Source organism: Myxocyprinus asiaticus, chromosome 4 (genome assembly GCF_019703515.2).
Source record: "Myxocyprinus asiaticus isolate MX2 ecotype Aquarium Trade chromosome 4, UBuf_Myxa_2, whole genome shotgun sequence".
NCBI lineage: Eukaryota > Metazoa > Chordata > Actinopteri > Cypriniformes > Catostomidae > Myxocyprinus > Myxocyprinus asiaticus.
In genome coordinates this window covers 21,015,536-21,028,139 of record NC_059347.1, presented here as the reverse complement: position 1 = coordinate 21,028,139, position 12,604 = coordinate 21,015,536, and the positions used below count along the sequence as shown (strand labels likewise).

Sequence of the window (12,604 nt, the reverse complement as noted above, 5' to 3'; positions counted from 1 at the left end):
AATTCAAGTCGGTAGACTTTTGCAGCCTGCGTAGCCAGAACTTTGACTAAATATGGCAGAAGGTTTGGCCTTTATTGCAGCATAAACTGGACAAGCACCGCCCACTTAGACAGGAGGATCTGTCTAACTGACACATCAACCGATCAATCACAATCAGTTTTGTCATTATGTGCCATTTAGGGGCAGAGTTATCTGAGATGTATTATTATGTAGCTCTGGACTGCCCACGAAGTTAAGCAGGGTTGAGCCTTGTCATCACCTGGATGGGAGACCTCCTGGGGAAATCTATAGTTGCTGCTGGAAGAGGTTTTAGTGAGGCTAGCAGGGGGTGCTCACCCTGCGGTCTGTGTAGGTCCTAATGCCCCAGTATAGTGACGGGTACACTATACTGTAAAAAGGCACCATCTTTCGGATGAGACATTAAACCGAGGTCCTGACTCTCTGAGGTCATTAAAAATCCCTGGACATTTCTTGTAAAGAGTAAGGGTTTAACCCCGGTGTCCTGGTCAAATTCCCCCCATGGCCCTTTTTGATCATGGCTAATAATCCGACACACCACTCGCGTCAGGTGTAGACATGGTGTAAGTACAGCACAGAAAACCTCAATACAGACCATTTCACAGACATAACTAAGTAAACAAAGCAGAATGTGAAGTTATGCTCGTGGGTGTCTGCTTCACTTGCTAATACATGCCTTAAACTAAACTCTAAATATCTTTAAAAGATATGCTACTAACCTGGCAAACTTTGGCAAATCCAGTGATCATTTCATCCTCAAACGCTTTGTGATCCTTGTGATCGTGATTCTGTTTCCAGGGAAACTGATAAAAAGTCCCATGTGCTTTTACTAACAGAAGTTCTATCAAACCAGCCAATCAGATTTGTGCTTACTAGATTGAGTGGGTAACTTAAAAAATCCCTTAAAAAATCCCACTAGGATGCTGAGTGTGTTTTCTGAGACACTCTATTAATTAATGAATATTAGTAAAACTAGAGGAAGAAAGGAACATAACAAATATGCTCTAGTTGAAACTCTGTGAACATATTTCATGAGATGGAACAATAAAGAGAATAGAAATTTGGTTTGAGTGTAAAACATTCCTTTAATCTTGAAAAATTCAGTCTTGGGATATTCACCCTGTAGATGATGTATGAATGTTGATGTACAATGTATGTTGTATCAACACCATAAGAGAATATTACTCAAGGAGTTTAATGGAAGGCTCTCCCTTTAGGTGTTGATATGGAGCTTGAAGTGTCTGAACCTCTGATCCTGTTCCTCGTCAGAGAAGACAGCACTGAGTAACTGCACATGAGAATCCTGTATTTAAATTTAAACTTTAATCATCAAGTATTCCAATGTTTCTTTAGTTTTGACCTGGAGTGAATGCAATTACCCTTGGCATTCTCTGTCCCTTGCTGATAATGAACTCCCTGAATGCCTGAATGATGTGAATTTGCCATAGCTCCTTATCCTAGATGGCAGGGAAATATGAATGGAACTTCAACAACTAAATACAGATTGGAGTGGTTTGTCTTATCATCAGCTACCACAATATGTGCTATTTTTATAACCAGTAGCCATGTTCCAACTCACCTGCTCACTCAATTCTTCTTCAAAGTCCATGCTTTTTGACATATCAGATGGGGTTCTCAGAGGCTCATTGGCAGCCCTTTTTTTCCATGTTTTGGAAGTCTGGGGTCTGTCAGGTTTATTGGCCTGTTTGACAAGCAAAGACTTGTTAATATAGGACACATCTGCAATTACGCAATTTTGGGTAAACAAATCCAAAGTGCAGGTCATACTGTAATTTATATATGCAATATCCAGCACATTATTACAGATAGTTTGTTAAAAATTATTTCTGAAGTGTGGTCTTTGCAAATTATGAGAACAGAAACAATATTACCAACCTTGTTCAACTCCTTAAAGCATGTATCAAGAGACTGGTCTTTCCGATGCTCCTCTACAGAGCTGTAGAGTTTTGCTGGAGTTTTATTAGGCTCCGTCTTGTTAATAGGGAAGGTCAAGGAGGTTTTCTTCTCATAGTCACTCTTAAACAGGTCCAAGATGGTTGACTCTGTCAGATCATTGGTCTCTCCACCCTGAGATAACACTCAAAGTTGAAATACACTTTTATGCTTAAGACCTAACAGTCTTAAAATGACCAGATCAGACCAGTTATGTTTTTAAATCAACATCACAAAAAACAAGTTATCGCAAAAGCCCATTCATGTACATTTTTGAAGCCGAGTACAAAAGCAATTTCCGAAACTAAAACTAACTTTACCGCAGTAATGCAGTCAGGTCGGCATTTGTAAGTGGATTATATTGTGAATAAGAAATTATGTGTATTTGTGCATTTTGATGTGTTTGATTGACAAAACCCATGCAAGGTCACACTGTAGCAACACATGGGTACATGACACACAGTGATAATTCAAATAATAATTAAAATGTGTTTGTCAACAGTTGGTTAGATATGCAACGTAAAGTTGAGAAAACCTGCAAGCAAACCTCCAAATGCTTCTTTAGATTTGACGTGGAATCATTTGCAGTGGGTAGGATATAAAATTTTGGAAGACGCAGTTACATTGCAGTAATGTTTTTGTGAGACTGCATGGCTATGAACAATTTACTGCTGTTGCCTGATTAATATGTAATCATGTAATCCATGAAAAGTAACTGTAATCTGATTGTGAGTATTTTAAAATGTAATTTAATCTAATTACAAGAACTTGATTTTTGTAATCTGATTACTTAATCCAGATGTAATCACATCTAATCCATTATTACCCAGCACTGTTCATCGTTTAAATTTTAAATAAATAATACAAGAAATGTGTAATGTACTTAAGAGTAATTAACTGTAATTTGATTACTATAATTTAAAATGTAATGTTACACTACTTTTCATCAAAAAGCAGTTAGATTAAAGTGTCTAATTGCTTTTTAATCAGATTACAATCAACACTGAACAGCTCCCACATTTAAAGCTGCTGTAAAAACTACTGCTTCCAAATGATTTTGCTATCTTCCACTGTTAGGACAAAAAGGTCCCTTCCCAAACAACATTGGCAGAGAGACACCTCCAAGTTTCCAATGGCCAGGGTTGGGGAGTAACAGAATACATGTAACGGGATTACGTATTTAAAATACAAAATATAAGTAACTGTATTCTACTACAGTTACAATTTAAATCATTGTAATTAGAATACAGTTACATTCAAAAAGTATTTTGATTACTGAAGAGATTACTTTGCATTTTATTGTAATTTGTTTCATTGAATATTTAGTCCTTTCAGATGGAAAACATTTATACATATAAATGATGCGATCCAAAGTGCATTTGAACAGCGGTGAAACACTTTCTTATGATGTGTTACAATTCATACGAGCAGACAGAGAAGTACGTTTGAAGTAAGTTTGAAGCAGAAGAAATAGAAATAAACCTTGTGTAAATTGTCAGCTTTACTCTAAGCTAAAATGCTATTTCTAGCCATTTTACATGCACGTTATCAGGAACGATCATATTTTTTTTTTTCAAGAAAATTCACTTTGGATCATGATTTCTTTTTTTCTAGTAAGACCTTTGATATTAGGGCAAAAATCTTATTATTGATAATTTTTTTATTGTTTTCCTGTAAAAATATCTAAAAATCCTTAAAACAAGATCAGTTTGATTTATCTTGTTTTAGAAACAACACTGCATAAGATATTTAGGTTTTTCAGAGAATGTATTTTTAACATGTGTATTTTGTCTTACTGTACTGGCAGAGTTTTTATAGTCAAAACAAGTGAAAAAATCTACCAGTGCTGAAAAAGTAATCCAAAGTATTTAGAATACGTTACTGACCTTGAGTAATCTAACGAAATACGTTACAAATGACATTTTAGAGCATGTATTCTGTAATCTGTAGTGGAATACATTTAAAAAGTAACACTCCCAACCCTGCCAATGGCTAACACGTGCAGGCTGTGGACAGATTATTTTTTCTGTTTACAGAGCATACAGCTGTCATAGAGACATTTACCAAAGAGGCATTTATCAAAATTGACTAACAAATGAGGAATTCAGACAAGTGTTAATTCTCAGGACAAGTATTTTTGTGACATCTGTCAGGTTGTAGGACGTGTTCAAAAATGTTATTTAAAAAAATCACATACAGCAGATTTAACATGGTCTGAAGTTTATTTACATGTGGTAAATAATCCTTCCACTTAATCACGTGGACGAAATGAACATTTGGTTACCTCTGGTGTCATTCCACTCTCCAGATGTGGATAGAGGGCCAGAGGGTGTTGTTTCAGTCTGTGCTCCACTGCATCAATGAACTCACGCTGCGATTGACTCTGTGGATTCTGCTTTGAGTAACATGCTTGATCTTTACTCAATCTCTTCTGCGGTAACTTTACTGAACAAGCATGCTTCGGCATCCCAAAGACAGCAGGGTAGGTTCCACACTTACACTGGGTGAAGAGCTCTTTATGGACAGTTGGATAACCATCTCTAAAATCATCCTGTCCAGGAGACAGAAAACGCCATCTACGACCATCTAATGCCCCAGATAACTGTTGCTTTTTGCTTAGATCCCTTAGATATTTGGTCTGTAGCCTTTCCTTGTACCTGAAGATAAAGTAAAGAATTGTGATGCACTAATGTGTTTGCATGTCAGTGCTTTAATTATTTGAAAAACAAAACACAAACAATCCCATTACAAAAACCACTGTGGCTGTAATGATGGTACAGTGATTGTTATTATGAGTCATTCCTGTTATGCAGTACATTTTGGGCACAGTAACACAAATGACGTTATTATACCTGTATTTTAACAAAGTATTTATTTAAAAGGGTCATTACTTATATACTTTCAGAAATATGCTCTGGTCAAACTCTGGCACTTAAGTTTTAGAAATTATAGCTTGATTGATCATTTACACAATGGCAAGAAAATTAACAGGATACCTAATAGTATAGAAATGAAGAGCTAAAGTTAGCCACTCAACCTTAAAGTTGTAAATTAAGAAAAAGACAACGATCAAACAGGATGGAATATTTTAGAGTGAGACAAACACACAAAGCCTCACTGAATTCATAAAATCCATCACCAAAAATACTTGCTCTTTTACTCTGTTTTTTTTTTTTTACCAAAAATAATGTCACCTCCTGGAAGATGATGTCATTGAGGAACTAATTGCACATAGAGCAGTTCAGGTTGTAGTACAAAAGCCCGGAAGAGAATTTGCATTTTCGAGCCATAGGTTTCCCTCAGGACTGGGATTTGTGTTTTGGATTTATGAGTAAAATAAGGTCTGTGGTAAACATTACTTTAAGATGCTTGGACGTTTTGTTCTACAATACAAATTACACACATCCAAAGTGAATATTGAAGCCACAAATATGTATGTAAGGACTTATTTTACTCAAAAACAATATTCCCAAGAAAACATGTTTTGTTTGAACATTTGAATTAGGGACAGGAAAAAAAATGAACAATTTTTTTCTAAATAAAATGCCAGTTTTCATGTTTGAAATTGGTGGATAGCATAGGAACATGGAAAATAATAATAATAAAAATGGCAACATCCATTCAAACCAAAGTAGTGAAATAATTTAAATTATTGACTCTCTATGTTCACTAAATTGTGATAAAAGAAAACTGACACAGCTCTAAAAACTGAGAGTAAGATAAGTATGATGACAAGAAGAAAATGTTCTGCAAAAATTGTAATGATATTAGATGGTAACACCATTTCAGGCCTTCTTTATCTCATGGCACTTAATGGTTATTATCATATTCATATAGCATGGCACCATGTCCAAAAACCATCTTGGTACCTTTTTTCCAGCTTTATTTGTATTTACATCAGCTAACAATGTGTGTATGGAAACAGAGAAAGCAAGTACACAATTCAGCTGTTCAGAATAAAAATAATAAAGAAACCTGTATACAGTCAAACTAATTATACTTGTTGTTATTGTCCACTGAATCTAAAATAAAAGGAAAAGACAGATGTAGACCTGAAGGATCCATCCAGACACGTGCTACTTACCAGGGGAACCTGCTGTTTACAGCCGGTGTAGTGTTGAAAGACATTTTGTTTTAAATTCTGTCAGCACAACATTATTGCACGTTCACCGTGTCTACAAGTTAGAAGCTCTTGGCTAGACTCCAGAGTGAGATGCTGCGCTTGGTTATGGTTGCTATGGCAGCACATCAGACTGAATAGCGTTCTGGTACTTGTAGTTCTTAGTGTGTGTTCGTCAGTGGTATGTTTAATGTGTTTGTAGCAAGTCAGTCCACTGTCGGCCATCTTTGGAACGCTCCCGAGAGGCTATTTCCAGTCATGCCAGTGCAGCTCCTATCTACTTGAATGGAGAAAGACCGAAATCTCAAAAACGATTGGTAAAGATTACGATCAAAGAACATAAAATCTGACAAAACTGGAATCATAAATTGTTATTCTTTACCTCATATTACGCTAAAAAACGCAATTTTTCCGGCTTGTATTGCTAATGCGCATGCGCGTTCTAGAGTTGATTGACAGGTGATATATATATATATATATATATATATATATATATATATATATATATATATATATATATATATATATATATTTTACTGAATTTATTAATCTTTGATAATGTTAGTTCATAAAACTACAATTGTTCATTTTTAGTTCATATTATTTCCTGGTGCATTAGCTAATGTTAACAAATACACCTTTTGATTTAAAAAATGTATTAGTAGGCATATGTGTTGAAATTAACATGAACAAAGATTAATAAATGCTGTAAAAGTATTGTTCATTGTTAGTTCATGTTAACCAATGTTATTAACTAATGTTAACAAGTGGAACCTTGTTGTAAAGAGTTACTGCTATATTTTCAAAGTATTTATTTTTGCACTGCTCTTTCGCTCTTTTAAATGATTTTAAAGGCTCATCTTGAAATAATATTTTTTATAATTAATATTATTGGGCTGATACCATATCATTCGAGGCTTTGATGCTGGCATACAGAACCGTCACTGGGTCTGCTCATATTTTCCATGAGCACTTAACCATACACTCATAAATTTTTTTTAAATATATATATATATATATATATTCTTGTTGCACTCTAATCTGTCTTGGATACTACTATTCTGATGCTAGTGAAACTTTGTAATGCAGCACTTTTCATGCCGCTGTCTCCTTAAGATGAATCGCTTGTGATGTATATTCCTCTTTTGTAAGTCGCTTTGGATAAAAGCATCTGCCAAATGAATAAATGTAAATTTAAATATCCTTGAAAACTTTGCCCTTTTCCTGTAAAGAACACAAAGAGAAGACAATGACAAGTACATGTAAAGAGGAGGTTTTGCCTTTGATTTGCATGGAATGAGAACAGGTTTGCATTAATTTGCTAGCTTGACTTACCTGCATGAATGATTTGCTCTTAAAAAAGGATGTGGCAACAGCAACAGATATTTTGTTAAGGAATTTTCTATTTGCATCAATGAATTTTGTTGTAACAACTTCAAAAATGTAATAAAACCGATGATCCATCAGCTCAGTAACTATGTACAGACAGTGCACATGATAGTGTTTTTAGTTCATGCATAATCAGAGGACATTTTCGAGGGAAAGGGGATGTACTGTTCTTCGGACATGTGTTGTTTATGGACAGAAATGTTAAAGAGGAAAAACTGTCAGTCAGTTACAAACATTACAATAATGTCCTCCAAATCAGACGATCTAAATATTCCACGGAGAACACTCTTTTAGAGTAATTAAGCTTTCTGATTAAATAAACTGTTGGAAAGAAAGTATAGCACTGCGGTTAGAAATCATCATTAAATTCTGGCAATGGACCAGCATGTATTTTGTAATATGGCAATGAGTGCATTAAGAGCTAAAAGAGTGGGGAACCATCACTAAAAATGAATAACATGAATAAGAGCTGGCTGGAGCCAAGAGCCCCTAAGCACATTTTTTAATTTGTCTTCATTCCCAATGTATCCCTTGTGCCTAGATTACAGGATCTTCTCACATGTAACTTTACTTACATTAAACACTGAACTACTCCATGTTCATCTGCAAGGATATTCAGAGCTACTCATATCCCCCAAACCATCATTGTTAACTAAATGAACAGATCACCCAAAAATTAAAATTCTGTCATTAGTTACTCACCGTCACCGTCTGTCATCAGTTACTCACCATCATTCCAAACCCATACGGAGATGAGGCAGAATGACAGTCCCAATCACCATTCACATTCATTGCATCTGTTTTCCATACAATGATAGTCAGTGGTGACTGAGGCTGTCATTCTGCTTAACATCTCCTTTTGTGTTCCACGGAAGAAAGAAAGTCATATGGGTTTGGAGCAACATGAGGGAGAGTAAATTGTAACAGAATTGTAATTTTGGGAGAACTGGTACCTTATACAGATGCAGCCCCAAGAGATTGTCTCTGGCAACTGACTTAAAATGTTCGCAATCGATGTGTCCAAAACAAGCTTCCAGTAACTGATAAGGAAGTTTGAATTTAGATCTCCCTTCTCTTTCCCCAACCAAAATGAGTTTGTCAGGATGACTAATTTAGTGTAAGCCTGCCTTGCATTCTTCAATAATGTGACACTTGTGCGTGAGACCTGCAATGGCTGCTCCTTTAAATATTTGTGAAAGTGAACAGAATTTAAATGGGCTGTATTTGCTCTGTACCCACTTAAGACAAACTATTCAGAATTAACGTGGTGGCGTGACTATTACAAGGAACCCATGTGTGTTGAGGGAGTAGCCGGTTGACTCCTATAGCAAGGAGTTGATGATGAAATCCTTTCACTGAACAGTTTATTCATCTGATTGAACTCTCACACTTTTAACTATTAACCATTTAATTGAATTAACTGAAGTAACCCAGTCTAAATAATTATTTATGATCATAAAGGTGTGCTAATCTTTAGATTTTGTTTTGCTTCATTTTGTTTTTGTTTAGTTTTTTGCCCATGCTGACCATTCCCTCATTTCTAAAGCTAAATACTGGCTGATCATAAAGGTGTGCTTGTAATGAACGATAGTGAGACAAACAGACCCAAGAGCAGAGGAACAGTTCAAAGGATTTATTAACAGTAATAATGAGCAGTCACTGGGTTGAGGAATGTAGAAAATCCTGACACCGGCTGCAGCAGCGGGAAGCGATCTCCAAAGGCGTGTGTGTTGTAGTCACGCAAAGGGTAATCCGTGAAGAGTGTGTTCGTAGGATGAGTGTCTGCGTTGTGGAAATCAGGAACAGATTCGTAGAATCCTCTGTTGATGCTTAGTGAGGTGCAGAACAACGCCTAGCAGAGATGAACGAACTTAACTCCCGACACACAGGCAGAGACGAGGTATCCTCCGTGGAAGACCAGTTGACATGTAGCAATACTGGAAGGCAACCACACACCCAAAACTAGTTATGAAATCCATGGCTATGCGCAACCAGGGTCTCGAAGGGACAGGCAGCGGTTGGAGGACCCCGGCGGGGGTTCACAGGACGTTTTATTAGTCGCACAAATGGGACAAGCGGCTACGAATCAACGTATGTCCTGCGCTAATGATGGCCACCAGAATCGCTGTCTAATGAGTGTCTGAGTGCGAGTCGCCCCTGGATGACAAGCAACGGTGGATGAATGACCCCACTGTAGGACATGCATCCGGGCAGATCACAGATCAAATAACCGGCTCGCTTGGCATATGGCGGGGGGCGCAGTGTTTCGTAGCGCCGCACGGACTTTAGACTCCAACTCCCAGGATACCATGCTCACCACATGAGTGGCAGGTAGAATGGTATCCTGTGGGGCAGTGGAGGTCTCAACCTCAAAACATCGAGATAGGGAGTCGGGCTTGGCATTTTTAGAGCCCAGGCAATAAGACAGCACGAAGTTGAAACGCATGAAAAATAGTGCCCAGCGAGCCTGTCTAGATTTGAGGCATTTGGCACTATGAATATATACTCTAGGTTCTTATGATCTGTCCAGACCACGAAAGGTACCCCCGAACCCTCTAACCAATGACGGCGCTCGCCCAAGGTCATCCGGACAGCCAATTATTCTCGCTTGCCAACGTCGTAATTCCGGTCAGCTGGTGTTAAGCAGTGCGAAAAAAAGCACACGGATGCATCTTTCCGTCCAAGGGGGAGTGCTGTAACAAGACTGCTGACACCAGACTCAGATGCATCCATCTCCACCACAAACTGACTTGCAGGATAGGGAGTAACAAGGATGGGTGCAGTAGAAAACTGCTCCTTAATTTAGAAAATGCGGCCTCAGCTCTCAAGGACCAACAAAAGTCAGTGCGTGTGGAGGTGAGGTCCGTCATAGGTGTGGCGAGCTGACTGTATTTCCTTATAAACTTCAGATAAAAATTAGCAAACCCTAGAAACCCCTGCAATGCCTTGCGAGAATCTGGTGTTGACCAATATTTTAATATTATTTAACCTTAGTCGGGTCCATGCGCACTCCCTCGGACAAAATGATGAACCCCAGGAACGGAACCGACTGTGCATGAAAAGCGCACTTCTCAACCTTGATGAACAGGCAATTCTCTAACAGTCGTTAAAGCACCTGCCTGATGTGCTGCACATGGTCCTGGATATTCTGGGAGGAGATCAGGATATCATCAAGACAGACAAACACAAAACGATCGACCATGTCTTCAAGCACGTCATTCACAAGCCCCTGGAAGACTGTGGGGGTGTTGACCAATCCAAATGCATAACCAAATATTCAAAGTGCCCCCTATGGGTGTTAAAAGCAGTCTTCCACTCATCCCCCTTCCTAATCCGGACAAGGTGATAAGTGTTGCGTAAGTCCAACTTCTTAAAGACGGATGAACCCTGCAAGAGTTCGAAGGCTGAGGACATCAACAGTAAAGGATAGCGATTCTTCACCGTGATATTCAGCCCCCGATAATCTATACAGGGTCCAAGCCTCCCTCTCTGGAGCTGAGAGTGAATACAGCCGTCCCCGAGGCAGTGAAGTGCCAGAAATCAATTCAATTATACAGTCGTACAGGCGATAAGGAGGAAGGGTCGCTGCGCGGGACCGGCTGAACACAGCCCTCAGGTCATGGTATGTCAACTGTACTCCGGATAAGTCCACCGGTTCATCCTGCAACGAAACACAAGACTGGATAGGGGAATCAGCAGAGTTAAGGCAGTGCGACAAACAATAAGGACTCCAAGCAAGAACAGTGTTTGTTGAACACTATGTGGGGTTTGTGCGTTACCAACCAAGGATGCCCCAACACTTCTCCATGAAGAACCCCGCCCCTGCTGGTGAAGAGGAAGGGTGAATGAGACCGGCTGCCAGAGAATCACTGATATACCTGTTTATGGCCTCCCTCTCTGGAGCTGAGAGTGAATACAGCCGTCCCCGAGGCAGTGAAGTGCCAGAAATCAATTCAATTATACAGTCGTACAGGCGATAAGGAAGAAGGGTCGTGGCGCGGGACCGGCTGAACACAGCCCTCAGGTCATGGTATGTCAACTGTACTCCAGATAAGTCCACCGGTTCATCCTGCAACGAAACACAAGACTGGATAGGGGAATCAGCAGAGTTAAGGCAGTGCGACAAACAATAAGGACTCCAAGCAAGAACAGTGTTTGTTGAACACTATGTGGGGTTTGTGCGTTACCAACCAAGGATGCCCCAACACTACCGTTGCCGATGGAGATTGGATAAGGTAGAAGGACTGCTCCATATGATTCCCAGAGACAAAAGTGACCGGCTTTGTGGATTGAGTCATGATGTACAGCGGCGTGCCACTTAGGGTGTGGGAGGGGATGGGTCTTTCCAACTGGACCATAGGAAGTCACCACTTAGAAGCCCATTTGAAATCCATAAAGTTCCCTTCAGCTCCGAAATCAACCAAGGCGGACACCGTGTGACAGGCAGATCCATACTGCAGCCGGGAGGGAGAAGTGTCCGAAGTCCAGGGGTTTTGTCCAAAGGTGTTGCGCTCACCAGTAACCAGTAAAGCACGGAGAGATGATCAGAAGCAGCACAGTTAAAACACAGTTAATTAACGAGATGTTGCCGTTTCTCCCCTAGAAAATCCCGACACTGGTTGCAGCAGCGGGAAGCGATCTCCAAAGGCGTGTGCATCGTAGTCGCGCAAAGGGCAATCCATGAAGAGTGTGTTCGTAGGACGGGTTTGTGCATTGTGGAAGTCAGGAACAGATTCGTAGAATCCTCTGTTGATGCTTAGTGAGGTGCAGAACAACGGCCAGCAGAGATGAGCGAACTTAACTCCCGACACGCAGACAGACACGAGGTATCCTCCAAGGAAGACCAGCTGACATGCAGCAATACTGGAAGGCAACCACACACCCAACATGCTGGCAACCAACAGATACACAAGACAGGACCAACTAGGCAGAGAGAGTGAAGTTAGTACTCGACATCAAACAACAATTTAGCCAAGATACTGAGAACATGACGGGCTTAAGAATGACAAAATATACAAAACGAACCGACAAACTCACCAGAGCTGTGACAGTGCTAATCTTTAGATTTTGTTTTGTTTTGCTTCATTTTGTGTTTGTTTTGCTTTGTTTAGTTTTTTATTTTAT

General features: G+C 39.3%; 1 protein-coding gene across 1 annotated transcript; it reads right to left on the bottom strand.

Moving 5' to 3' along the window:
* Positions 1-1,132: 1,132 nt before the first annotated feature.
* On the bottom strand, positions 1,133-11,838 carry LOC127439716 (uncharacterized). The gene is made up of 9 exons (XM_051695975.1): positions 11,692-11,838; positions 11,264-11,549; positions 10,596-10,717; positions 9,171-9,332; positions 4,256-4,657; positions 1,915-2,106; positions 1,598-1,720; positions 1,398-1,475; positions 1,133-1,321 (listed from the first exon to the last, which is right to left on the bottom strand). Exons 1-9 carry the CDS (start codon positions 11,836-11,838, stop codon positions 1,232-1,234), a joined length of 1,602 nt encoding a protein of 533 aa, XP_051551935.1. The 3' UTR covers positions 1,133-1,231.
* Positions 11,839-12,604: the final 766 nt, after the last annotated feature.